At 53.6% G+C, this 26,970-nt stretch overlaps 10 protein-coding genes across 10 annotated transcripts; 3 read left to right on the forward strand and 7 right to left on the reverse strand.

The window, feature by feature from the left end:
• Window positions 1–1,101: 1,101 nt before the first annotated feature.
• GCG54_00012235 (putative 2-oxoglutarate-dependent dioxygenase DIN11) lies at window positions 1,102–2,224 on the forward strand (the record flags this gene model as incomplete). Its single annotated transcript, XM_045412117.1, has 2 exons — window positions 1,102–1,485; window positions 1,532–2,224. 2 exons carry the CDS (start codon window positions 1,102–1,104, stop codon window positions 2,222–2,224), a joined length of 1,077 nt encoding a protein of 358 aa, XP_045263901.1.
• Window positions 2,225–2,279: 55 nt separating this feature from the next.
• Window positions 2,280–3,565, reverse strand: GCG54_00012236 (putative 2-oxoglutarate-dependent dioxygenase JRG21; the record flags this gene model as incomplete). The annotated part of the gene is made up of 4 exons (XM_045412118.1): window positions 2,280–2,646; window positions 2,700–3,100; window positions 3,155–3,417; window positions 3,478–3,565. The coding sequence occupies 4 exons, from the start codon at window positions 3,563–3,565 to the stop codon at window positions 2,280–2,282; spliced, it is 1,119 nt and encodes a 372-aa protein (XP_045263902.1).
• Window positions 3,566–4,265: 700 nt separating this feature from the next.
• Window positions 4,266–6,140, forward strand: GCG54_00012237 (MFS transporter prlL; the record flags this gene model as incomplete). The annotated part of the gene is made up of 6 exons (XM_045412119.1): window positions 4,266–4,640; window positions 4,691–4,855; window positions 4,912–4,999; window positions 5,055–5,148; window positions 5,209–5,276; window positions 5,332–6,140. The coding sequence occupies 6 exons, from the start codon at window positions 4,266–4,268 to the stop codon at window positions 6,138–6,140; spliced, it is 1,599 nt and encodes a 532-aa protein (XP_045263903.1).
• A 101-nt stretch (window positions 6,141–6,241) lies between these two features.
• Window positions 6,242–7,885, reverse strand: GCG54_00012238 (uncharacterized protein; the record flags this gene model as incomplete). The annotated part of the gene is made up of 7 exons (XM_045412120.1): window positions 6,242–6,516; window positions 6,571–6,638; window positions 6,688–7,079; window positions 7,158–7,225; window positions 7,279–7,551; window positions 7,605–7,740; window positions 7,799–7,885. 7 exons carry the CDS (start codon window positions 7,883–7,885, stop codon window positions 6,242–6,244), a joined length of 1,299 nt encoding a protein of 432 aa, XP_045263904.1.
• A 1,006-nt stretch (window positions 7,886–8,891) lies between these two features.
• On the reverse strand, window positions 8,892–11,043 carry GCG54_00012239 (Dehydrogenase xptC; the record flags this gene model as incomplete). Its single annotated transcript, XM_045412121.1, has 5 exons — window positions 8,892–9,691; window positions 9,744–10,202; window positions 10,261–10,384; window positions 10,445–10,731; window positions 10,785–11,043. 5 exons carry the CDS (start codon window positions 11,041–11,043, stop codon window positions 8,892–8,894), a joined length of 1,929 nt encoding a protein of 642 aa, XP_045263905.1.
• A 2,040-nt stretch (window positions 11,044–13,083) lies between these two features.
• On the reverse strand, window positions 13,084–13,425 carry GCG54_00012240 (uncharacterized protein; the record flags this gene model as incomplete). Its single annotated transcript, XM_045412122.1, has 3 exons — window positions 13,084–13,104; window positions 13,160–13,282; window positions 13,339–13,425. 3 exons carry the CDS (start codon window positions 13,423–13,425, stop codon window positions 13,084–13,086), a joined length of 231 nt encoding a protein of 76 aa, XP_045263906.1.
• A 1,226-nt stretch (window positions 13,426–14,651) lies between these two features.
• GCG54_00012241 (uncharacterized protein) lies at window positions 14,652–15,308 on the reverse strand (the record flags this gene model as incomplete). The annotated part of the gene is made up of 1 exon (XM_045412123.1): window positions 14,652–15,308. The coding sequence occupies one exon, from the start codon at window positions 15,306–15,308 to the stop codon at window positions 14,652–14,654; it is 657 nt and encodes a 218-aa protein (XP_045263907.1).
• A 1,232-nt stretch (window positions 15,309–16,540) lies between these two features.
• Window positions 16,541–18,088, reverse strand: GCG54_00012242 (Endoglucanase gh5-1; the record flags this gene model as incomplete). The annotated part of the gene is made up of 2 exons (XM_045412124.1): window positions 16,541–17,341; window positions 17,393–18,088. The coding sequence occupies 2 exons, from the start codon at window positions 18,086–18,088 to the stop codon at window positions 16,541–16,543; spliced, it is 1,497 nt and encodes a 498-aa protein (XP_045263908.1).
• Window positions 18,089–21,287: 3,199 nt separating this feature from the next.
• GCG54_00012243 (uncharacterized protein) lies at window positions 21,288–23,220 on the reverse strand (the record flags this gene model as incomplete). Its single annotated transcript, XM_045412125.1, has 5 exons — window positions 21,288–21,614; window positions 21,691–21,913; window positions 21,971–22,204; window positions 22,255–23,089; window positions 23,193–23,220. The coding sequence occupies 5 exons, from the start codon at window positions 23,218–23,220 to the stop codon at window positions 21,288–21,290; spliced, it is 1,647 nt and encodes a 548-aa protein (XP_045263909.1).
• A 1,173-nt stretch (window positions 23,221–24,393) lies between these two features.
• GCG54_00012244 (putative amino-acid permease P7G5.06) lies at window positions 24,394–26,208 on the forward strand (the record flags this gene model as incomplete). Its single annotated transcript, XM_045412126.1, has 3 exons — window positions 24,394–25,810; window positions 25,865–25,976; window positions 26,031–26,208. The coding sequence occupies 3 exons, from the start codon at window positions 24,394–24,396 to the stop codon at window positions 26,206–26,208; spliced, it is 1,707 nt and encodes a 568-aa protein (XP_045263910.1).
• Window positions 26,209–26,970: the final 762 nt, after the last annotated feature.

Here is a 26,970-nt window from a genome sequence, read left to right on the forward strand (position 1 = left end):
TCAGCTTTATATCACGCCACACGATGCACAGCGAGGGAGCTTCCCCTCTCTGATTCTTCAACGAGCTCCAACAGGTCAACAGAATTTATGCAATTTAGTATTGCTGCCAGCTATCTCACACGAAGCAACATGCGGGGTGCTTGCGGTTCATGGACACCGCGAACACGCGATTCGGTTGTTCCGCCGCTAGGAGACCGTGCTAGAAACCTGCGATGCAATACTCTCCAGCACCGAAGGTGGATATACATCTGTTGCAGGTGAAATGAGATACCGCGCCTTTGGAGAAGGATCTCTACATTGCATTTACTGCTCAACTACTGAATCTCGACTTGGGCAAGCTCACGCTGAGCAAGACGGCGGGTCGAGCTCGGCTCCAGGGGATTGAATCCGCTGTGGATCCCGCTAGGGCTCACAAACTCGGAATCCCGCCACCTTGCCAGGTTCCTCACAGAGAGATCCAGTCGCTCAGATCGTCTAGTTGGTTAGGATGATACGTTGTGGTCTCCATCACTCAGCGATACCGTGTTGACGGCGGTTCGAATCCGCCTCTGAGCATTGCAATCCTTTTTGGGGTTTGTTCCTTTTGTCCTCAACTCGGTTGAAGATTTCCAGGCTATTCATACATACTCCCACCGTTGTCATTACGCTCCGGTGGCATGACTCGGCACTCATATCGCGCGTCTTAACGCGGAGCATTTTTGCGTGGAGGGGGGAATTGAACTCTTCAAAGACCTCGACTGTAGAGCCAAGCTTCACTGTAGCCCAGGCCTTTAGAACCGCACGGAGCCGGACGCGACCGGCCCTTGTGCGGTAACCCTAACATTTGACGGTGTTCATCAGATGCTTCTATTGAACTTGCGTGGTGTCAGACGAACTCTAGAATGTGCTGATTCCCGGGTTGCTTTTGGCTTCGTAGATGACGTGCGCTTCCTTCGAGGTCGCGCCATACCCCGCGCTGCCGGGGTCCGGCGCCGGCAACGGACCCTTCGACAGACACGCCGCTCGGACGAGCGGGTAGCCGGGGGATATCTTGACCATGCATCTCTTAGTCCCGGAAAAATTCATCTAACTTTATGCCATCTAATTACTGTGCCCGTCGCAATGTCGCAAGCATACACCTTCACCGAGATACCCCGCATAGACCTTTCCCTCGCCTCTGACCCCGCGACGGAGCCGGTTCTTCTCGATCAACTCCGGGATGCGCTCATCAACGTCGGCTTCTTGTATGTTATCAACCATGGCGTTCCTCAAACAACGATATCAAGTGTTGTCGAAGCCTTGCCAACATTATTCGCCCTGCCCGCCGAAGCGAAGGATGAGATTGCGCTGAGGAATTCCCCACACTTCCTGGGGTACAGCGGGGATGGGTCAGAAACTACTGCTGGGAAGAGTGATCGTAGAGAACAGGTTGAGTTCGCGACTGAGCTTGAAAATGTGTGGAGGGAGGGTGTGCCTCTGCGAGAACGATTGAGAGGACCTAACCAGGTACGTTGTCGCTGCGATGAGGCTCGAGCTTGGCTGATGAGTGCAGTGGCCTTCTGGTTTCCCCGAACTGCGTTCAATCATCGAGGCGTACATTGCTGAGATGACAGGGCTCGGCGAGAGATTCTTACACCTGGTCGCAAAGGCGCTATCGCTGCCACCAGATACATTCCTACCGTTTCTGTCAGATCAGCATCGGCTCAAGCTCGTTCACTATCCAGGGTTACCCGAGAGCGAGGCTGGAGGCCAAGGCGTTGGTCCTCACAAAGACTCTTCAGGATGGTGGACATTCTTACTGCAAGCTTCTCCGCCACATATCAAGGGTCTACAGGCCCTCAACAAGAATGGCGACTGGATCGATGTCCCTGTTTTACCAGGGTCGTTCGTCGTGAACATCGGCCAAGCCTTTGAGGTTGTTACGAATGGGGTCTGCAAGGCGACGACGCATCGCGTGCTTTCTGGCTCTTTAGAGAGGTTCAGCGTGCCCTTCTTCCAGGGTGTCAGGCGAGAGTTGACAAAAGAGGAGGCAGTTGGGACGTTGAGAGCACATTTCGAAAAGCCCGAGATCAGAGGTCTATCACTAGAGTCCGAAGAAGGGAGGGAGATCGACTCGGCCTTTCTGAAGGGCAAGTATGACACGTGGGGTGAGAATCAGTTGCGAACAAAGATTAGGAGTCATCGGGATGTAGGACGAAAGTTTTACGCCGACGTATTTGATAAATACGTCAATGACGACCAATAAAATTCCTCCTTCGTTACGCTCAAATTTCAAATCTTTGAGGCTATGGATCTTCCGCCTAGTCATAGTACTTGGCTTTAACTCCTTTCACAATCTCCTGCTCGGAAATCTCGCTGCGTGCTTGCTTGTTCTTGTTGACACCCGCCCGAACTCTAGCCTTGACCCACTCCCCTGCGGTGATACCTGCCAGCTCCGAGTTGACATTTGAATCGTAGCCCAGTCGCTCTAGGACTTTACTTTGCACTGGTCTCAGCTCAAGACTGTCTTCAGGGCGAACGAAGTAGAGGACTCCCAAGCGATCAATGCCAGCTTGGTCAGGAGGCGGCACCACGACTCGGTGGATGCTACTCTTCAAGAAGCCATTGGTGAGAAACTCCAGAGCATCTGCCACGTTGACCGTGATGCTTCCATCATACGGCTTGACCCTGGAATTAAATATTAGGTACGTCTTCAGGCAATGAATTGGCCGGGTGCTTACCACTTCCAACTGCCATCACTCCCGCGAACTTGCAGTGCCGCGACTGGTTGTCGGAAGAGGAGGGTCAGACTTCCGAAATCCGTGTGGCCCTTCACCCAGACGTTCTCAAGCTTTGCATTCGTCTCAGCATCGCGCGCGTGATACTTCATGTATCGCAGGTGGCAGTCTGACAGGGCCTCGTCGTATCTGTGTCGGCCCGCGAAGTAATCTTCTGGAAGTTCCAATATGATTGCGAAGAGAGTGAGAAGTTTCTGCACAATGTTGTTGTGAATGTGGCGAGCGAAGTGCTCGATCTCCTCCTTGTTCTCGTCGATCACGTTTGGCTGAGGACGCTCAAAGGCTGGGATGAACTTGGGGATGTTGAAGATCTCGGTATTGTCAAACACACCTGGACGGACTTCCTGGAGGCACTCTTGTGAGCGACATGTCAACTTGTCTGAGTATAACCAACATACCCTAAGACCCAGCGGTTTGTAACCGTTGTAGCCCCCATTCTCGAGGTCAGCTCGGTACTTAAGCTTCTCTTCCGTTGGCAGCTCAAAGACGGACTTGCCGATGGCAAATTGACGGTCCACCTCTTCTTGACTGAGTCCAAAGTTGACGATGTAGAAGAATCCAATATTTTGAATTGCATCAAATAGCTGTTTGGCTAACGCCTCCTTGCCGCCCGGTCGGTCGAACTTGGAAAGATCCAGAGTTACAAGGTCTGCCCATTCCACTGCAAGCTAAGGTATGAGCGAAGGGCTTCAAATGTGAAGCTATCTCCAGGCATACTCACGTTCATGTTTTGTCTCCGGAACTTGGTGATACACAGGCAGCGAGGTCTTATGCTCGCTAGCTGGTGCTCGTTGGACTGCAGCCGCCATGTCTGGTTTTCTGGTCACGATTGACGATAGAATACTAGAACTTTGAGTATGGGAATTGTTCCTTAAGGTGGCTTCATGCGATTCGCCGTTCGGCCTCTTCATAACCCCACAATATTACCGTTGAGCCGTTCACTATTTAATGTCCGACAAATACACATTCTCCGTACTCGGCCCGCCGTCGTGGGAATGGGTGTGCATGGGGGTACGGCATCCGTATCTCGTCATCGCGGGGTTCGATTGCGAATGCAAGGATTATCGTCGGACGTCGCCCGCTCACTGCAACCAACCTCACTCAATGACCACAAATGCGGTTTGGATGGCCATTGCCCTGGTTGAATGGCCCCCACGGAAGGATCATTCAGGAGGGAAATGGAGGATTTATCGCGGAGTGCCAGCCCGAACGCCTGCTGCATCCCACGCTGAAGAAGCTGCAGCGAATCATCCCCTCGCATAGAACCTTGCTCGCGATTCTAGCATTCGATGACATGATCGGGATTTGTATGTGAGCTCGGCTTATTTCCGTTGGTCATTGTGCTTTTGAAGATGATGCATTTCTTGGCACGTCGGTTATCGCCAAATCGATGAGGTGGGCATCGATGCCATCAAAACTCAACGGCAATGCTTTTCCCACTTCTATGAACAGACCTTTACATTCTGCTTTGAAGCTTTCTTGCTACCAAAGTCGTCGTATTGACTCAACATGGCCGACTTGAAGGACATATCGACGCCGACTCAGTCACTGCCAGACCATGGCGAGCCCAGCAAAGCAGACGGGTTGACTTTCGCCAGGCGCGGAGAGCAAGTAGACGAGACCACGGCAGTCAGCGATGTCTCCGGCTTCGACGCTGAGCGCATGCGGGCACGGTCACTTCTCACTGCCGCGGAGGAGAAGGCCCTCATGAGGCGCGTCGACTTCCGCATCATGACGATTTGCTCGCTGTTGTTTCTGATGAAGAACATCGACGCCGATAACATCTCAAACGCGCGAATCATGAATAAGGGGACTTCTAGGAACATTATGACGCAGTTGGGCATGACCTCGGATGAGTACAACCTGCTCAACGTTTTGTACTATGTAAGATACATCCCGGGACGTGAACGGTACGGAATTGCTGACGCAAAAAGGTCCCATACATCGTTCTTGAAGCGCCTTCGAACCTGTTGTTGAAGAAGTTCAGACCAAGTGCTTGGCAATCAAGGATCATGATCTCGTGGGGTATTGCTCTGCTTTGCCATGTGCCCGTGAGCAACAAGGGCGGCATTTATGCAACACGGTTCATCCTCGGAGCAGTAGGTAACCGATAACATTGCCCGATTGATTCAATGCTAATGTTTTGATCCTACAGTTTGAGGCTGGAATGTTCCCAGGAGTTATTCTTCAGATGACATATTGGTACAGACCGGATGAAATGTCTATCCGTCTATTGTATTTCTGTGAGTATCAGGCCTTGGAATATGTAGCCGAACCTGAAACTGACTATTACTTGAGACGTTCTAGGAAATCTGTCTGGGATCTTCAGCGGTATTCTAGCCTTTGCTTTCGACACGGTTTCCGGTAGCAGGGGGCTATCAGGGTGGCAGTGGTAAGTCTTGCAATATGTAGGAATGAAGCGAAAGTGACCAGAGCACTAACAGCGTTTTAGGCTATTTCTGGTGGAAGGCCTTATCACGATCGTACTGGGAACAGCTGTCTACTTCTTACTTCCTGATTGTATGTTCTGTGGACCGCCCCGATAGGTATCAAAGGATATGTACTGACAAGCTAGTCCCACCGACCGCGAAATGGTTGAGCGACAAGGAAAAGGCCTTCATACAAGCCCGACTACCAGCGAACGCGCCGAGGGCCGAGGAGATGAACTTCAATTGGAGTGAAATCGTTGACTCGCTTAAGGATCGTCGACTCTGGCTATTCACGGCCATTTGGGCTACTTTCACCGTCGGGACTTCCGGAGTCCGCTTCTACCAGCCAACCGTTATCGCAAACCTCGGATTCACCACGATTGCCAGGGCTCAGCTACTCAACCTGCCGATCTCCATACTAGCAATCTTTGTTATTGGCGTCACCGGCTTCTTCGCAGACAAGGGTCTCATTCCAAGGCCCCTGTACCCTCTTGGAGTTTTCGCCGTCATTCTTGCCTGTTATGGAGTTCTCGTTGCGTACCCCTCCAACGGCGCCGTATATGCTGCGACCCTCATCGGGAATGCCTTCACTGCGGCCTTCTTCCCGCTTATGTGGCCCTGGCGTGTACAAACAACTTCTCGAGCTACAGGATCTGCGTTCAGTATCGGGTTTGTGAACAGTTACGGCCAGATTGGTGGCGCCATCGGCCCTCAGATTTTCAGATCGAAATACGCGCCGCGTTATCAAACCAGCTTTGCTGCTGCAATGGCGTTAGTCGGCTGTTGTGCCATCATCACCTGCATAACGTGGTGGGTTACGAGGAAGACGGAGTCGGATACTCGTCGGTTGAAGAGAGCAAGAGTTCGCGCCGAGAGGGAAGGGCTAGCTGTGCTTGACGATGTGGTGGATCGTGACTTGAACAAGAAGCGTAGCGATGACGAGGAAAGCGCCTAATTAGATTATCTATAGGTATCACTATCTGGGATCATCAGTCGATGAGCATGTATTGGCAGTTGGTGATGAATATGTACAATGCTATACGCCGAAGGAATGTGTCAGACGGGCGAGTGATTAGACTGCGGCACAGCGTTTTCTGATCCCTCACTGCATGACGCGACCGAATTTTCTCTTTGCTTCTGACTCTGTTCCGGTAACGAGACCATCTCTGCTCCATACGCAGAGTGTCGTCTGGATTTGGATTCTCCGATCGCCTTGGCCTTTGGCTTCATGAACAGTGTTCTCCACAGTTGACCGGCGTTTGGCATGCACGCTACAAATACGCCGACGCAGAGCTCGGTGAACGTCCAGACATAGACCCAAAGTGCTTGAGCTGGGAGTTTGGTCAGCATTTTCAAATGGTGAGAATGTTGCGGCTCGAACTTACATGTTACGTTGCTATCGGTCATGAAGCGGACCATTGTGTGGATCCGGATAGCACTGACAGCAGTAAGGCTGGAGTTTGTTAGTGATGAAGGGGCCTGTTTGATGGATGTTAACTCACAACAACCCCACACTGAACATCAGCATGACTCCAATCTTTTTCCGCAAAATCAAATTCAGCTTGTAAAGCTGCGTCAATGGCAGAATCAGCATCCAGACGTCCAGGATGATGTTGAGGATGGCGTGTGATAAGATGAATTTGTTGAAGTCGAGGCATCTCTCGTTTTTGTAGCTCGCATTCTTATCCCACCCTGTCCAATACAGTGAAAGGGGTCGGCACTGCGCAAAGGTCAGGATTATGTAAATGAATCCGACGAGAAAGTTGAGGCCATGGGTGGCCCAAATGATCTTTCGGAAGCCGCGTGTGGGGAAAATTCGAAGAAAGAAGAACAGCACTGATGCTTTGAGGGTCATGAGCCCTACAACATAAAGAATTTGTGTCGCAAACAACATCTTGAGATTTTCAGACATTAGCCATTGCGCTGTTCCAACATAAACCTTACAGTGATTGTCTCATCGGCGGCTGCTTACCTGAAGGAATTCCACCATCTTGGTGGGCGTAACTGTCCAAATAGGATTTCCGAGACCGATATTCAAGGCTTCAAGACGGTCAGCTCAACTTTACAACAGCGAGATATTTTGAATCACTCACATCGATAAATCAAGGGCACCAAAGGAATAGTGCAAACCTGCGCTGTCTGCATCAGTAAAGTCCCGGAGCTCATAGTAGTGGGCCAACTGACGTATCCAGTGATCGCCATGAAATCATCTGCCCCCCAAGGAAGAGGATTTAAGACTTTGTTGAGTATTCTGGTGCCAATGAACACAGTTGGCAATGCAAACAGTATGCCAGTGAGATATCGCGGAAGGGCTGTGTTGTCCGTAACTGTCACCCCACAGGCATTTGCCGAAACTCTCACGGATTCTGCGTCCAACGTTAGCAACAACTCTACACCTGCTAGACTAAAGGGCTCTCACCCAGACTTTCTGCCATTGTGCAGTTCGCCTTGATGCAAGGCGCGACCATATGCGTGAAAGTGGTGTCGGCGCAGAGGCAAGCGGCGTCGAGCGCGCGGCATGGCGACCTTGGCAATGCGTCCATCACACAGAGAACCTGGCGAAATGTGAGTGATGTTCGTATTGGCACGTCATCAGAGAATTTCGAAACCTACTGCGCAGTTTGGATAGCTCGAATAGCCAAACCCGTTCACCATTCTCGCGCTGGCAGCCAACGCCGCGAGGAGGTGGGATTTCCTCATGATTCCTTCGGCTCCGAGAGTCGTGTACGAACCAAATGACGTTGATATTTCAAGACAGGGTAGCGGGGCTCACTTCCAATATCTATGCATGGATTAAGTTTCTAGCAAAAGTGGCGACGGAGAGACACTGCCTCGTTGGCTTGCGCCGGAGCAAACGAGACAGTACAAGCATTGGTGCACCGGCACGAGCCCCAGATCATCCGCGGAATGAACAAAGCGCTTTTTCTGCGTGGGATTTTCATCGGTGTTAAGATTCTGGGAAGGGGAAGCCGCCGCGGGAATGATGTCCGCATCCGTTCAAAGATCACAAATGGGCACCGGACGACTCAGAGACACCCCAATGACTATGAAAGAAATATGGAGGAACTAGGCCAGGAAAGCCTAGATCTGGGAGCAGACGTCCGGAAACGGAAGGCTGTCACCAATGCGGAGAGCAGACTCGGGCACCGGTACTCGGCTGGTCCAATGTCTCATTGCCTTGTCTCACCTGCACTGTTGAAGATCCCGCGATACATGCGGAAAACCAGGCTCCTGGTGACGTGCACATCCCTACCTTGATCATAAATGATCCTTTAGCCAGTGCCCCGAAGGATCTGAAATTCCATTCACGAATAGACAGAAATGGGACGGGGTCATCTGGGGCGCCTAAGGTAAATTTGTACAAATCTTGCCTATATGAAGATGACTCTTATTCAGCTTCATCACTTGAACCATCTCGAAATTTTCGATCTGCCGAGCTATAACATTAGCCATGACTTCATGTGGCTTGCTCTAAATTCAAGTGGGCCTTCAAGCCCTTCGCTGGGCAGCGCATCAGCGAACCCTTTCTGTGTTCTTTGGAACGAAGTTCAGGGAGAAAAGCAGGTGATTGTATTATTTTCAACTTTTACACAAAGACTTGCCCATGCACCGACACATCCCCTGAATCATGTTTCGCCCTGCCCGCCTCATCCGCCCGGCGCCAACATACATGACGGCGTCGAACATACGTTTCTTACAGCCCTGTTCAAGTAGTCTTGATGAGATCCGCAGCCTTTTCAGCCACGGCATATACGGTGGATTGCAGATGGCAAGCAGGGATCAACGGGATGACACTGGCGTCCACCACTCTTAGCCCCTCAAGACCGTAGACGCGAAGCGTGGGATCTACCACTCCGCCATGCTCCAGGGGTTGCAAGCTTGCGGTACCGCTTGGATGAGCAAAGCTGGCGTACAAAGAGTTTCTCACTGCCTCGGCGATAGCTGCATCACTGGTAATGTTCGCGCCGGGAAGAATCTCCAGAGGTTGGCGCACGGCAATTGACTTGCTGCCCATGAACTTCCGCATAGCCTTGATGCTCAACACAAGCATCTCAAGATCGGCAGGGTTCTGGAGGACGCCGAAGTCGATGACGGGTGTCGTCGCAGGGTCTGGATCTGTGGTGTTGATCGAGACCGTGCCACGCGAAACAGGCTTCTGGAAGGCGATGCCTGCTCCAGCAAAGCCTCCAAAGGGCACTTCGAGAACACCTGCCTCCGGGTTGCGGTAGAGCTTAGCAAGAGCCTTTCGTTGCGCAAGGAAGCCTTCGACGAGTTCAGGATGCTTGCTGTAGATCTCGGGGAGGAAGTCCCCGGCATTTTGAGCTTCGATACTGGCGGTGAGGTTCTCGTACTCGGGAGTGAGATCTTGGAGCGACAAAAAGACGATATTGTTGCCACGTGCGTGGGTGAATGGTCCAGTGCGGTTGGCAAAGTATTCGGCCTCGGAGGCATTGAAGAAAGCGGGGTCATTCATTGCATCGCTACCAAGCTCAGGGGGATTGCCATCTAGAGAAGGGTCAGCCTTTTCGTTCCACCAGCAAGATGCTTCAATGCTCACAGTTGTACAACATCAGCATCCAGGGATGATCTTGGTAATTGGCACCAACTCCAGGAAGATCGGCAACCACCTCGATGTTTAGGGACTCAAGCAACGCAGCGGGTCCTACACCACTCTGCTGAAGGATTCGCGGGGTTTGCACTCCACCAGCAGCAAGCAGGACCTCTTTGTTGGCCTTGATAAGGGATGTTTCTCCGGTATCGCGGGAAACAACGTTGACGCCAATCGCCTTCTTGTTTTCGAACTCCACCTTGGAAGCGTAGTGCTTGATGAGTAGGTTAATATTCGCACGAGTTCCTGCGATGGGATCGTAGTAGCCGGTTCGGGCAGTGGAACGCGTGACATTCTTTCCTTCGGAATTTTGGGGCAGTTGAGCAACTCCAACATTGTTGCCGCCAGCTCCGTGGTCATTGAGAACAGGGATTCCGAGGTCCTTGATCCACGCGTCTCTTTGGATTCCTGTCACCCCGTCAGCACTTTCGATCCTCGCATATCCCACATTCAGCATGCAACAAACCTACGTCAGGCCACTGCCAGGACGGGAAACCGACCTGGATGGGGCCGTCGCCGTATGTGCTCGGGTCGTAGGAGAAGTTGTACTTGTCGACATATTCTTGGGCGGGAAGGTGGAACGTCGTGGACTAAAGTTGGAGCTCGTTAGCTGCAAGTCTCGTGCGATGGCAGGTTCGAGGTGCGCTTACCTTCTTGAAGTATTCAAAGAGGCTTTCCCAGTTCCAACCAGGGTTGCCAAGCTCTTCCCAAGCGTCGTAATCCGCCTTCGACCCCCGATCAAAAGCCATGCCATTGACCGTCGAGCCACCTCCGACAACGGTACCTGTCTGGACTCCCGATGTTCTGTTGTTGAGACCGGGCTGCGGGATGGATAGGAGCTGTCTCATGTCGTTGGGGTGGGTATTGGAAGCATAATAGGGAATCATGACGTCCCAACTTCCGTCGAACTCGCCGTACTCCACGACCAGAACCGAGACTAGCGCAGTCAGTTGTCGGGCGCTTTCGGCTTCCTTCATTCAAGCAACTTACCATCCGGATCTTCGGTCAGGCGGTTGGCCACAACCAGGCCACTTAACCCTCCGCCGACAATGACATAGTCGTAAGCGCCTGCAAGCTCTGCAGTGCTCCGCTTTGCGAACTTGGCAGAGACTGGTTCAGCGATTGCCAGTTGGCTTGAGATGAGCGCAGCCAAGGCCGCGGCTTTGAAGCTTCGCGTGACGTCCATGATTGCCGGGAGTGTAGGACCGAGAGCTCTGCCTAGACGAGCCGGAGGAGAAAGAAGAGCCATACAGTGGCGGCACTTGATCTTTTAAGAGTCGTGGCCTGACTGAGTGGCGCGCCAGTCTAGACCAAGACTTCATTTCCGCGCATCACTTGACCCCCTCCCTCACGGCATGCAGCCTACGGTCGATAGAACGAACATCGTCTAGTGGGAAGTTACCGACAGCCAATTCTTCAGACTGCGCAAGCAAAAATCGGGAACGAAATCCATTGTCCAATCGCACCGCATGATTCATCGTGGCGTGCGTCCAGGGATATGTCAACCTTACCGCCAAGTCACGGGCGCACGGCAGATATGGCTACCCGTCCGATGCAGAGATGGCTGTTCTTCCGCCTCCCTGGGGCTTCTCATAGGGCACCTCGGAAAAGTGGTGTTGAACCCTGTAAGCACCTAGTGGACCCCGGTCATTAACCCCGTAGGACACATGGGTTTCGGTCGACGGCCGCAAGGGAGCTGCCGGATAGTGGGTCATATCCTTGTCAGCGACTACGCGGATTGGGCAGACGTTCTGTCAATTGCCAGAGCGATGTCACTCTGTGTCTGCCGTTCGGTTCGATGCTGTAAGCACTAAGTATATTGGTCTCCATTTTGCAAAGGTTTACTCTAGCGGAGGCGAGTGCTCTGCGCGATTAATACGAAATTTCCCTTAAGGGCAAGTTTCCCATACTCAGAAATCGACGGCAGGAGACTGTTGAGGTGCGTCGTCTGAGGTTTACCCAGAGTCTGATGAAGAACCCGGTTAGTTGACCAGCCGGTCTCCGATTTTCATCGTGGATGACTATTTCAGTGAAGATTGCGTCGAAGAGTAGGACGAACGAAGGCGTACAGGCGGCTCCACTACACGAGATGTGGGTTTCATGGGAGACCAGTGCTGCTGGCAGCTTTCTGCGGTATGGACTCATCACACCGCACGCGTCAGATTAAATATTCGCGAACCTCGATCATTGAGCATTGGTAATCAAGAATACTCCTTCGTAGTAACCGGTCGTGCTTTCAGCAAGCATGGCACATCAACTAGTAGTATGATGCTTTTGTCTATCGATCAACAGATTCGGCAGAGCTCATCATTGAAAGACTTAGCACTATTCCCAGTTACGAGTAATTGAAAGCTTCACAGAGCTCTCCGGATAATATCCCAACGCGGCCGCTGGGGTCGCTCGCTCCTGCACGTCACGAATGCCAGGACAAGTTCCCTCGTTTTAGTTACGGTCTGGATAGCGAGATCCTTGATGTCCCGTCCATGCTTTCGCAACTATGAGCTGACCGTTGGTTCGGATCATTACTGTGAAAATACACCACTTTTGAGGCATCACTGAAAGACCTTTGCTGTGCGAACAAATGATGATAACAGCATAACAGCAGTAATAAGTACGAAGATAACAGCGACGACGATAACGATTATGATAGTAACGATGGGGATAATCATAAAGGGAATCGTCTTTTGAAGTAGTTCATAGGTAAGGCAGCTGTCTGCCCGGTTAGCTGAGGAGCCTAGGGGTGTCCGCCGGGATGGCAGAAGTCAACTGAAAAGTGAAGTGAGCTCGGTTGGATCTGAGAAACTACCGTAACATTCATTACCTACCCTCAAAGCCTACCTGATCTTAATGCGTGTAATCCTCTCTTCTTTTGAAGTCTACTTCATAGGCCTTGTAATAGGACTAAATCGAGAGACGTCGAAGCTGATGGTCAGAGTCCAGACATTGCATTCGACATTTCAAAATGGCAGCGCCTTGAGTATTGGCGAAACACTCTGCGTGATTGATAGAGAAAGGGGGCATAGGCTTTCTGGCTGCCCTCTTCGTTGAAGCCCATTCGATAGGCTGATATGCAGGTTGCGTCGTTTACAAGTCTTGCGCTTTGTCTCACTCCATTCACTGCTGCGAAGAAGACAAACACTGTCACGGGCTCGGGTAATTTGTTCATTATCATGCAGTTGCAGATTATACTATCGAAATTTTAAGTCCTGCGTAATGAGGAAGCGAGAATGGTATCTATCAAAGTCACATCAAACCGTCACCAACTCGGCAAGAGTCCTTCTATGGCCAATTACAGATCGCAGCACTCGCACTAGATAGAATATCAGAATCGTATATGGATCGTAGATATCGGACGAGAGACATACGCTGACGGAGGTGGGACCACCGGGAGAGGCGGCCTGGGAGCACTGGGCAGGGCTCTGGGTCTCGGTAGAGGCGCAAGGGAAAGCGCCAGGCTTGCCGATGGCATCGCAGACGGATTGAGGAGACTGTAAAGTTTGGCTCATCAGCAAACATGTCAGATCATCGGGGCTTTTGTGCTTACGCATGCGTTGGTGCGGGTTCTGCAAGCAGCAAAGGCAGTCTGCGCCAGGCAGAGAGACAGGAAGGCGACAACGGCGGAGGACTTCATTTTGACGATGTTGGTTTTGTTTTGCTTGACAAGGTTTCAATAGGGCACTAGTTTCGAACGAAGTTGCGATATCGACAGAAGATGATGCAAGACTAGCAAGTCGCAGTTGGACTCCTTTATATCCAGACTGTCGGTATGGACCGCCCACATCGTCATGCGCCTTACCCCTTGGTACCCACCTCGAGACTGTCGGGGAGCATAGCATTGCAGGGATCATTCAACATCTGGAAACAGCGATCTTCGCAAATGGAAGCATGGACCCTAGAAGTTGCGACACCACAGCCCCTTTGGAAGCTTCCATTTGGCATGCGGAACCCGCCCGGCTTGATCTCCGGCCTATGAGGCGTACGTAGTCCCAACATGTTCATCCCTTGCTGTGGAGAGTCGTGTATTTGCGCAGAAAGTATAATTCTTGTGTTGCGCCGAAAGAGGAAAAAGAGCTGCACTCAGAACCACTTCCTTGAGTCAGTTATCGTCGGTTGAGACAACAAACCGATTGAGCAACTTTCCCTTTTCGCTCGCGAAATGCAGAATTGAGAGACTTGGCAATAAACATGCCCTTTACCGCGCGGTTTCAGCAATACTTTTGACTTTCGCAGAAAGCGGCTGCTGCCGGAAGTTTGTGGTCAAGCCAACTTTGCGCGCTGCGATGACGCATTGGCCGTTGGATTGACAAGGAACTTTTCATCCATGTATTCCCTGTCTAAAGTGACGACGCACTTGCAATCAGTCTGATGCACTGAATCTGGAACATGAGAACGAATTTTCGTCGCGCGCACAAGCTGGATGCTCCAATGGGGCTGATGGCGCGCGACCGCCTTATAGGTCGCAACTGCTGAGAACACCGGCGTCGGATTCCCTTGCAGTCCGAAGAAGACCCCGTATTTACACGACGTCATGACACAGCAGCCGACAGTTGCTAGGCTAATACACGTTAAGACGATGGCACAGATGGAAAGGCATTCTAATAGTGGACTGACTTTCTTGACACTGGGCAAAGTTGTTGAGTTGACAGTAATTCTCATTGAGAGGTTTAATGCCATTCGTTAACACTGTTGAAAACTGAAATCGGTTATGGGATTAGACTTTTTTGTTGACTGGATTACTCCACGTCTCCCTCAGTACGTGAAGTTCCACCACGCCCTGGCAACTGCCCCAGGACACGAGTCTTCGTGATATCCACACGCATGCAACACAACATGTGCTGGGAGATAGGCTCTGTGACTTTAATACCGGCGACGACGCCCACTGACACTGCTTCGACCAACTCGCATGATCTCGTCCAAGACCATCCAGAACATCCACGCTTTGAGGTGCTCGTAAGCCCACCTCTTCGTCGACTCTGGCGTCGCGCTGTACCCGACAGCCCACAGACCAGCAACGACGCCACATACAATGCTTCTCCTCAGCATCTCGCTGGTTCCGAACTCAGCCAGAGCCAGAAGCATCGCCTCACAGATGATGTACGGCCAGTAATTTGACGGATGCCATACGAATCCCATGGTCGAGCCTCTCTCAATGCGACCATTCCGAATGACGCTGCCACTGCTTCCGGGAAAGACGATAGCGAGAGGGCGAGTCAGGCCCGCAATCTGCCATTGGAAGTAGCAGGCCGACAGCATGACGATGCCGGCGAAGAGGCGGTCGATGAAGGAGCTCCCCTCCACGTTCAACACCCAGACAATGGGCGTGAAGGGGATGGATGCGGTGTAGAGGAGGATGATGAGCGCGACGGCGGCCAATTGGCGAGTCAGGATGTTTGCTGTGCTGGGTGGGCCGGACCAGGTGCTGTAAGGTGCCGGCTGTGGGTCCGGACCCGGAGCGGAAGGCGGGGATCGCGGGGATCGCGGGACGGAGGCCGTGGCTCCGTCGAACTTGGACATTTTGTCGGACGGGAAGGGCGATTGAAGGGCCTTTTGATTCTTCTTTGTTGGCGCACTTTTCTTCCCAATTTTTCGTCTCGGGTTCGGAGATGCAGAGGAACTTTGGGCGTTGCTAGGATTCAAATGATTTGGGTTCGCGCAAATGGTGAAGTTGAAGCTTCGGCCTCTACACTACCACAGGAACGTGAGCTGCGAACCTCTCAAACAGGACTCACTGCAATTCGAGGGCTGAAGCATTATTTATGTTTGTTGGCTACAGCTGTGCCTCTATTTGCCAGGCTGGCTGCTGCCTTGCCGTGACACTCATCGCCTGAGTACCTGTACCAGATCCTTCTGCTTCCAGCTAGACAGTTTCGAGAGGCTTCGACAGGGATCCTCAGCCACCACACCAGGCACCTGCGGCGCACCAACAGGAATCGGCCCACTTGCAACGGTGTCCTATTATTAAAGCGAACTTCACTCGTCCTGAACTCCCAGTACGCCGGTTTGTAGGAGTGCCAACAGGCAGGAGCGAGATTGAGTCGTGCCACAGTCCTAGATTACGTTAGTACCGTGCATGGCGGCACAGGCGGCGAAGCTTGATTGTGGCTTCGGTGGGACTGATGCAGGAACAACGTACCCCACACAGCCACGGTGTCACATGAGTCGAAGAACTTGGTGGTGAATCACCGAGAAATCCGGAAGCGAAGAATTTTGAGATCAGGTCGGCTCTTGTTTGGAGTCTGTCACGGGTTCGGGATCAATGTTGTCAACTGGATTTTCACTTTCAAAAGTTTGTGATTGGGCCATGGCCCCATGAGAATTCGAGAACATTATAGCGCAGAAGGCCTTTGAGAGCCGTGCATTCTGGACTTGACATCTGAATCGGCCGTTGGGCGGAGACATGCGGCGCGGCGGTGTGGGTCTCGATTGGAGCAATCCCGGACCATCCGGATGTCTGTCGATTGAATCGACAACAAGACGCATCACAACAAATCAATCGACATAATGCACTCATTCAAGAGAATTTGCCTCATTCTGGATGAAGAATTGCTGAAGAATAGATACAAGAGGTGGAGTTCGCGATGAGTCGACATAAGACGCCGACTACAAAAACCCTCCTACTGCTATTATATACAAGAGAAAGAAATATTCTACACTTATCCAAAGCTGTAGAACATCACTGGGCATGTTCCGACGAGCCTTTGAGCCCTGTGGCCCGCTCCAACGCTGCCATGTTAGCCCCGGCGCCTCTACTGGTACGTCTTCAACAAGTCGTTGTAGTAGTTGTACGCAACGCCCGTCTCGGGCTCAAAGGAGTACATGTAGGATCCCCACATGGGGCCGGCGGCCCATGTCGTAGCGCCGATCCACACGTCGCTGTTCTGCTGAAGATAGTTGAGGAGACCGGTGACGGCCTCCTTGCAGACGTCGTTGGCACCGCCGGCGAACTCGCCGAGGACGCCGACCTTGCCGTTGCTGCGCAGCCACTCAGTGGCGTCCTTGACGCGTTCGACGCCGATGGTGGCGGAGACGCACGTCTCGGATGTGCCGCTGGAGTCGCTGTCGAGGTATTGGTGCATCTCGTAGGCAATCTTGTTGAGAGGGTCGGTGAGGGCCTTCATGTTGTCGTTTGTGCTCACCCAGGAGTGCGCGCCAGTCCAAGAATTTCCCTCGACCCAGATGTAGTTCGTAGCGCCGGAGGCGCGAATGCCGTCGATGGCGGCCTGGTTCAGCTTCAGGACGAGGTCCTGATCCATGGAGTTGTACTCGTTGTTGGTATCGAAGATGACCTTGTCGTTGGACTTGAAGAGCGTGGCCCAGTTGGTGAAAAAGGTCTTGAAGGCGGCGGTATCGGTAATGATGTTGTTGTTGAAGCGGCCGTAGTTGTGGGGGTCGAGGACGACGTTGGCGCCGGCAGTGGTGATGTGGGTGATGGCTTTGGTCAGCCCCGCGAGGTAGTCAGCGTCGAAGGTGCCGGTGAGACCGTTGGGGGCGAGACGCTCCATGAGGAAGTTGAGACGGAAGGTGTTGTATCCCTGGCTGATCAGAGTCTGCCTTAGTGTCAGTGTGAATCCCAGATGTCAAGTTATGTGCCACCTTACATCGACCTTGGTGGTGTCCGGGAAGGTGTAGTCCTTTCCGGCCGTACCAGGAAGCGTGCCCTGGCCAAACTCGGCACCAGACTGGTTGGAACCGAACCACTTGAACTTCCCAGTCTTTCCAGGAGTGGCGGAAGCAGAGGCGGCAGGCGCGGAAGAGGCCTTGGCGGACGTGGCAGGAGCGGCCGAGGTGACGGCAGCCTTGGAGGTCGTCACGGGAGCGGCGGCAGCGGTAGTAGGCTTGACCACCGGGGCGGAAGATGAGACGGCTTCGGCGGCAACGGACTTGGCGGGGGCCTGGCTGCTGGCGGCCTTGGAGGAAGTCGAGGGAGCTGTCTTAGTGTCAATGGGCTGGGCTGACGGCTTGACGGCGGCACCGGCAGAGGTCGTCGAGATTCCGGCAGCGCTCGAGATGGGCGCCTGCGGCACGACGACGCTGGCGGCTGCGGATCCGGCGGTCTTCGACTTACAGCTGCGTCTCGTCGATGTCTTCAAGGTGGTGACCTGCTGGGCGCTGACGGCACCGGCGCCGGCGCTGCCTTGGACGCACTGGCTGTAGTAGTCGTTCTGCTTCACGCAGGTGTATCCGGAGACGCAGGTCGTGGCTCCGGTCCATCCCTTGCCTCCGCAGGGCATGTAGGGGCCGGCCTGGGCCATGGCTCCGCCCACAAGGGCGGCGCTGAGAATGAGTCCCTTCATGATGAATGCCTGATTCACGAAACGAGAGGGGGCGTACAGGTGGGCTGAAAATGAGTGACTGGATTCAAATGAGTGTGGTGGCGTAAAGCCGTGAAAGAGTGTCGGGGAGAAAAAGAAGGTTGAGACGATGGGGGCGAAAGAGTCAAGACCACCGCTGAGAGATCACGACTTATGGACTTTATATTCAGGTTGACTCCTGAACTCAAGATTTCTCTTCCACAATCTCGCAATGTAACCGCGGTGCCGTCTGGCCGGAACAGTGCATATCGAGATCCCTGTCGTGCGGATGTGATTCGTGGGGCCACTCCCTCCGGCTAATCGCCCCATGGGTGACGTGAGGGACACCACAGTCAGATTGTGGGCACGCGGTGCGCGATCTTGTGGTGAGACTGGGATATTGCCTGCTCGCCCTTCATTTGGTTTGCGCTCCTTCATTTCCATCTGGCGTTCTGGAGTGTTCTGGCGGTTCGTCCGATGTGTTGGCTCGTCGGGTTGACATCCGGAGCGGGTGGAGGGATCGAAGTTGCGGATGGGGCAATACTGGGTCAACCATGCGCCAAAATGAGCGCGTTGCTTTCAAATCAGCGCAACTCCCTGAAGGTTCCCGAGCAGACTTTCCGGCACACATGTCTTTTTGAGTTAAGGTTAAGTGTCTCAATTTGACGTGAAGGCGTGCACGATCTAAGCCTGTCTCACCACCCGCACCGACGCCGAAACGTCAAAAATGTCTTCACCTGTCACATCGCTTCTGTTTTCTGTTGGCCGATCGGTCAAAAGTCTTGGCTTCTGCTGCCGAGGACGATCATTCTGGGGCAGAGTCTGGCCAGGCCTGCGTGCCGCCAGGCCGTGCCGGATCCGAAGGGGGCCAGTGGGTCCCCACGAGCCGGTCTTCCGAGATGTTTCGGGTTTGAGTGGTTTATTACTTTGACTTTTCTTCTCTCACCGTCGACGGCCCACGCACCACTTTGGGGAGAAGCCGCCCTACGGGTGCAGGGTTCTCCCATGGCTCCCTGCAGAAACCCATTTCTTTAAAATGAGTTACCAACCGACATTCCAACGTCTCCGGTCCGCAACTCGCTTTTGGCGGATCGTTCCGAACGGATTTTCTGTCTCTGTGAAGAAGGTAGGGTTCTTTATCAGCTTGGTCCCCGTGAAGTCAAAACCGAGGTTTCTGAGAGACTTTTTTCAATGCATCTTCAATTGCACGCGACGGGGCTCTCAGCACTGGTATTGGTATTGAACGTAATACAATTTGGACCTTGAGGTCGACACGTTTTACGACGATGACTTCATGACTCCGTCGATTTCTCACGTCGCGATGCTCAGCTGTCCTGGAAAACGCCACCACGTTTAGTCTGGTTTCAGCCTCTCCCTCGCAAATTTCAGAGACAGACAACAATTGATTGTTTCCATCGCCTCCTTCTCGGGGCTGGGACGGCTGCTTTGAATTGACGAGCCTCTATCGCATCCCAAGACATAAAGAGCTAGGTTAATTCCTTTGCCACGTTCATCCTGTCCTCAACATTTTCGCATCACATGCCAAACATAACTCAACTTGAAGATGTAGGCTTCGACCAGACGTCAAGTGTTGCTGTCGTGCGTGGTCATTGTCTGTCTCTGGTCATGGAGTCAACAGTTAAGCACTGAAGGCTTGAACCTTCATGACCCGTCAAGTCCTAAAGACACCCACGAGTAATGAGAAGTCATCGAACTTGTGTGTCGTCTTGTCTCATCTCGCTTTCGTGCATCGCCCTAGCGGCGACGTCCATAGATCCGCGGCATTCCCTGTGGCTGCTTTGCACACTGAATCATCGTAGTGAACTCAATCAACGAAGGGAGTAGATAGATCGTAACCCTCGGGAAAGTTCGCATCATCTCATCGAAACCGGTGTGAGAGACTCTGCTAACAACATTCCATCCTTGCTACTGAACTTGATGTCGTAGTTGTGTCACTGACCGAGACAAATCAGGAAAAGACCTGGGTCTGTGGAACTGGGAACATCGGGAAGAGGCTGGGCGGCGAGCTGATGCCCCTGCTTGGTTAGTCACTGCCCCTTTCGAGAGTTTCAGGTTTATTTCCGAGTTCGTGAATTTATGCTCATTATGTCTCCGGTCTACCATGGGCCCCTAAGCTGTATCGGATGAGAACTTGTAAGACATGGTCAAAAGTAGTTTCCCCAGCTCATAATCCGCTTTCGCGAACTTACTGGTGCTTAGAAAGCTCGACACGTGAGTCGTTGAGTTCCCATTTATCTTGATGGGCTGTGGACCATAGCGTCGGCCTCGTGCAACAACATGTTCCACGGCTCTCTGTACAGTGTCTATCGAGTACTACTAATACCATTCTGGAATGAATGAATACCTTGCCCCAGCTCTCTCAGCAGCCGTTAATCCCCTGGCTACGCTCCAGCAGCAAGCAGTACTTCCACCTTGAATCCCACCAGCCCCTCTTTGGCTATTAGCTCCGCTCTGGACCGTAACGCCTAATCCCCTCAGACGTCTCCAAGAGCCGGCGCACAACTAAGCTTTGAGATCACCTTCTCTGAGTATTTCAGTGTACATAGACTTTCCAATGGTGGAACTGGTATTGGTTGTTGATCCAGCAACGAATTTACCACCGTTTTACTTAATGTTCACTATAGCTTCCCACACCTTTGATTTGTTCGCGTTCGTATCCTAGGTGTAGTATAGTTTGCAATTGGATGCCTCGTCGGACGGCTTCCAGTTGCTCTTGAGTAATGAGAATCATGAAGGTTCTCACAGCCAAGATGGGTTACCGCGAACTGCCCAAAGACAAACGATAAGAGCAGAGACATGCTTATGCCAAGATTTCCAGGAACTGGCTATCCGCAATATCAGCAACAAATTCCCGTCGCACCATTATCGGGAGTGGTTGATTCTTCCAGAAAGAACCTCTATCCACGGACGTTCGACGAGCCAGCCCAAGGCTTATGCACGCATCAAGGCGCAGAACTCGTTTGTCTTTTGTTCTTTTCTTTCTAGAACTGGCCAGGTTGACAATTTGGCTCGTCAGGTATTGGTGAAACGCTCTTCATGAAGGTGCCTCTAACATGGGCAGTTATGATTGTTGATATGCCATTGTAATCAAGAATTAACCTTCGATTTTGGAACTTCTCTGAGGTCAAAACGAAGGCCAGAGGAGCCAGATGTGCGAGATTACAAAACAGATCCTCTCACATTAATCCCTCTTGACGCCAAGAACCCCAACTCGTCGCATACCCAGCACACATACAAAACAGACCACCATCATCCACCCAAACATGGTCCAAAACGCGACTCGATATCCCGTCATCAGAGCGTCGGGCGACGACTTGTCCACGTACGAAGACTCCCGGGTCACAGACGAAGCAATGACCTGCGTCACGCTCATGCCTATCGCGGCACCGAGCTGTGCGCAGGTGTTGAATACGGCGCCACCCAGAGCCTGCATGTGTCGCGGGAAGACGTCCGAGATGATGAGAAGGCCGACGGTGAAGAGCAGATCGCAGCTGATTGGGGTGAGGATCTAGGTCACAGGCATGTCAGTCGCTTCGCAAAGATGGCAGCAGCAGCAGCAATTAGCGGCCGTTTCTCGTGCTCACCTGCGCGAAGAATGCATTCTCCCAATACAGTTGGTTGGTCTGAACCAGAGCCATGAGAAGCGGCGCAACAGTGCTCATTGCAGACGAGATCAACAGCATCCATAAGACCGGCATGCGGTGCACGAAGATTCCCGTGGCGATGCTGGTGAGAGCGCCGGCGACGAGGGACGGTACGACTTGCAGCGACGCCTTGATTGCGGAGGCTTCCTGGACTTGCTGGAAACTGGGGTTTCTCGTCAGCGACGCTGGCATTTGAGATGGGATGGATACGTGAACCTACAAGAGACTGCTGTATAGCTCCATGCAGCTGGTCAAAGCGTTGGTGAGAAGAACCATGACGCAGCAACTGGTGAAGACGTGGCTTTTCCACAGCGAGTTGGGAATCAGAGCTGTGCGATTCGTTGTGACTTGGCGGTGCATCCAGCCAATGAAAGTTGGGATCGAGCAGCCTGCTATGGCCAAAAGGGCGATGCTAGATGGTTTATGAATGTTGTTAATATCGGCTGATAGCGACCTGGGAATCGTCAGGCAAAGTACGGTGACCGCGATGGACTAGACACTCACGCCAGGACATAAGACAAAGACGCCAGCCCCGTGCTGGCCAAGACGACACCAATGCAGTCAATCTCGTGTACCAGTCTCTTCCAGATGGATGGACCTGTCTTTGACCTAGCATCCTGCGGCAAAGCCCAAATGCTCAGCAAAAACAGTGCTCCACTCGCAGCTGCAGCGAGGTAAAACGCCGGCCGCCATCCCACGGTATCAGTAAAGACTCCGCCCAGCACCAGACCAAAACAAAACCCGAGCGGCTGGGCGAAACCCATGAATGCGAACCCCATGTTGCGCGGCCGGCCCTCTTCCACGTTGTTTGAGATGATCGATATGGAAGACGGGGTGATGATGGCGTTCGTGACGCCCTGTAGCGCACGGAAGGCGATGATTTCGCCCCCGGACCGCGCCAACCCGCAGGCCATGGCGAACACGGCGCTGAAGAAGGACCCGACCAGATTCACGCGCTTGTTCCCGACGACGTCCGCGACAGAGCCCGCCAGCAGCAGGCATGAGCCCGCCGTGAGGAAGTAGCTGGAGCTGGGCCAGACGAGGAGGCCCTCCGCCAGGCCGAGGGTGGCTTGCATGGACGGCAGTGCGACGACAATGATGCCGTTGCAGAAGCTGCTGAAGAACAGCTGGCCGCAGACTTGTGCGATGACCATGGCGGCTCTCGCTTTCGAGAGGACCACGGCCTCCGCCGGCGCCGTCGTGGGCTCGACAGGGCCGTGGGCGACCAGCGGCACATTGACGCTCGCCGGAACTTCGTAGCTCTTTCTCAGTGCAGCGTGTGGTGTTGAAGCCGCGGGCTCGAACGTTGCCAACTCCGTGGCTGTCTGTGTCGCCATGACTATTGGTGAGGCGGGTGTTGGTCGGAGAGGGCTGGCGGGTAATGGATGCGACCTTGATGAGATGCTGCTTGGCAGGCAGAAGCAGACATTCAAATACGTTACTGGACGCAGCTTGACCGACTTGAGTCATTTGCAGGGGTTTTTGAATCCTTCAGATCTCGCGTGTCGTTATCTACGCCCTACACACGACACGTCACGTGATTTTAGGCGAGGAGTGTTTTGCTGAGTTCCATAGATCATTCAATAGCTACGATGAAGTCCGAATGACTTGCTATTAAGAAGCCTTAAAGATTGATCTATAAATTCAAGCAGAAAAACTGCTTGATTAATCTGACTGTTATTCCGATAGATATGGAGAAACCCACCAGACCAAACCTACCGAATTTCGTGACGACGGACTCGGGAGTGTGGGGCCGAGAGCTTCACAGGCGGCCCCGGTCCTCAGGGAATTTGGGACGGAGCCGAGTGCGGCGCCGCTCTCCGAGCCTACGATTAAACGCATTGCGCCGGTAGCGATTAGTTAAAAAATGATCCGAGTGGCGGCAACAGTGCCCCGATCATTTGCGCCTTCGCGTCAACAAATTCACAAGCTAGCAATAGCTTCCTGCATACCGCGTGCCCACACTCTTCGCGATCTCTTCCGAGTGAGAGGAGCAATCGCAACGGAACCTGAATTCTTCCAGATGGGCAGACTGCGGGAGCCGAAACCTGCGAACTCGAGTCAGTCCCGTCCCAAAAGTTCCCAAGAAGCCTCGGTTTCGAAACAATCGATAAGCTGATAAGACAGGGATGTACGTACCACTTTGGACGATTGCGGTATCGTTCCTGCAGCAGTGCAGCTGAGGGTGGGACGGGCCCCGCTTAGCGCAGATGGCACCATCAAATGAGAAATCTCACCTTCCGAAATGGAGTCGCGATAAGACAGGACGCCGAAATTTCTTCTCACTCGCGCCGCCTCTTTCTTCTGTCTGCGACGTCGTCCACCTTTGTTCGATCCCCTTTCACGCCCGCCATGGCCCAGAGCCGCATGAACCAGAGATCGGCGTAGGACTTAGGTTTCTTTCCACTTGTGCTCGGTGCGCCCTCTTCCTCCACGCCCAAATCCCGTCCCTCAGGCCTTTTCCGATCGCGGCGTTTCAAGTTACGTAAGCCTGTGTTATCGCGACACAGCTCAACGGCGCGAATCATTGTCGGGCGCGGCCAATCTTTGCGTTCCTCCCCTCGCGTCTCACTGCCTATCAGACCTCGGTGAGAGAGGTGAAGGATTCCCTTGGCTTGCGGTGTGCAGCAAATCACAGCCGCGATGAGCCGCAGCACCGAGACCATCCCGTTCCCGGGCGCCAAGTCCCCGGGCATCACCGATGTCACCCGACATGCCTGGATCACCTCGGACGACATCGAGGCGGCGTCCTCCACGCCGCGCGGCGGCCCGTTTGAGCCGCGCGAGGACCACAACGGCGACCTCGTCACGGCCACCGAGGACCGCGATCTGAAGCGCGGCCTCGAGCAGCGCCACCTGTCCATGCTGGGCATCGCCGGCGCCATCGGCACGGGCCTCTTCCTCGGCCTCGGCGGCGCCATCCAGACCGGCGGCCCGCTCGGCGCCCTCCTCGGCTACGCCACCGTCGGCCTCATCGTCTGCGCCGTGCAGTTCGCCCTCGGCGAGGTCTCCGCTCTGCTCCCCGTCACCGGCTCCTTCGTCCGCCACGCCGAGTTCCTCGTCGACCCCGCCCTCGGCTTCGCCATCGGCTGGAACCTCGTCTACGGCAACATCCTCTCCATCCCCTCCGAGATCACCGCCATCTGCGTCCTCTTCGAGTTCTGGACCGACCTCAACCCCTCCGTCTTCATCGTCGTCTTCATCATCCTCACCTTCGTCGTCGGCATCGCCTTCGTCCGTGTCTTCGGCGAGGTCGAGTTCGTCTTCGCCCTCCTCAAGATCCTCCTCGTCATCTTCCTCATCATCCTCGGCCTCGTCATCGACCTCGGCGGCGTCCCCGGCACCCCGCGCATCGGCTTCCGCTACTGGCAGGACCCGGGGCCCTTCGTCGAGCACATCGCCACCGGCAACTGGGGCAAGTTCCTCGGCTACTGGGGCGTCATGACGAGCGCCGTCTTCTCCTTCGCCGGCGTCGAGTCGCTCGCCATGGCCGCCGCCGAGACGCAGAACCCGCGCCGCGCCATCCCCCGCGCCTGCAAGCGCGTCTTCGCGCGCATCGTGCTCTTCTACATGCTCGCCGTGCTCGTCGTCGGCATGCTCGTCGCCAGCAACGACACCCGCCTCGACGACGCGTACGGCACCGCCGCGCAGAGCCCCTTCGTCATCGCCGCCTCCGCCGCGGGCATCCCCGCCATCCCCAGCGTCGTCAACGCCGTCGTCATCACCTCCGCGTGGTCGGCGTCGAACCAGAGCTTGCTCGCGGGCACTCGTGTGCTCTTCGGTCTCGCGCTCAAGGGCCAGGCGCCCAAGATCTTCCTGCGCACGACGGCGTGGGGCACGCCGTACATGTGCGTGCTGCTGTTCACGGCCTTCATGTTCCTCAGCTTCATGAGCCTGTCGAACGGCGCGCTGACCGTGTTCTGGTGGCTGGTGGACCTGACGGCGGCGGGTGTGCTGGTGTCGTGGTCGGCGATCCTGCTGAACCACCTGCGCCTCAAGTCTGCAATGAGGAAGCAGAACATATCCATGGAGAGGCTGCCTTGGCACAACTCGTGGACAGGTAAGACATCTGTTGGTTTTGCATCGTATCCTTGCTAACAACATTGCGTTTCAGTCTACACCTCGACTGTCGCGCTCTTCATGTGCATCACCATCCTTCTCACCAGCGGTTTCGAGGTGTTCACCAAGGGCAACTGGAGTGCCAGCGGCTTCGTCTCTTCGTACCTGTAAGTTCCCACCCCGCTGCTCTTCTGTTGCAGGCTTTCTGACTGACTTGCCAGTGACATCCCCTTGGTCCTCGGCGCCTACCTCATTTACAAGTTCGTCAAGAAGACTAAGGTCGTGCCTCTGGAGAGCATCGCGCTGCACGATGCCTTCGACCAGGCCGACGCGTACCCCGAGGAGCCCGAGGTCAAGAAGACGGGGCCCATTCGCTTCGTCAGCTGGATTTGGGATTGAGATGGGTTGATGAGAGATCTCAACGGCCATTTACATTGTAGACAATATTCAACACTTCACCTATATAAAGTAATGAGAGCGCATGACTAGATAGATCATGACATAATAGCAAGCAAGGTTTCAACACTGTAAATCGTTTCGAGCTGATTTCTCTGTGAGTGGCTGTGGATGCCAGGTAGCGGGCTATGCAGCATGACATGAACCAAGTTCCGCGGCGCATTCTTCTCGCCAAGGCCAGTCTCCCATATCCGCTGTTCATCGCAAGCCTCAAACTTGGGAGGACCTTTGAGTATCCCAGTCCGCCCGTTACTATGGCCATGCAGGCTTTTCGTGCACTTTTGAGATTTGACTTTTGACTTCTCGCGATGAAGATGGAAATGACAACAGAATGATCGAACTGGCCGGTGTTTTGCCCAGTCCGGCCTGTCTCCTCCGTGAGGATGATAGCGTCTCGGTATGATACTAGCGACCGGCGACGAAACATTATAAATGGGTTGTACATTTGAACTTAGGCGGCGGACGTCTTCGTGGCTTGACGCTGGGGCATTCGAAGTGACCCTCGACTGCTGGGAACCCGCGATATTCTGTCACACTGAAGATGCTGTAATGCTTGTGCTCTCTGCTCTCTGCCTGCTTTGCTGACTATCTAGCCTTTCCTTTGCTCTTCACTCAAGAACCACACCCGTGGAAAGAAGGGCTGAGAAGCACACCAACAGACAACTAGACAGTCGAGAGGAGCCGGCTTTTGGAAGCTCTATCAAG

This window comes from Colletotrichum gloeosporioides (assembly GCF_011800055.1).
Source record: "Colletotrichum gloeosporioides strain Lc1 chromosome Unknown consensus_49, whole genome shotgun sequence".
In the NCBI taxonomy this organism is placed as follows: Eukaryota; Fungi; Ascomycota; class Sordariomycetes; order Glomerellales; family Glomerellaceae; genus Colletotrichum; species Colletotrichum gloeosporioides.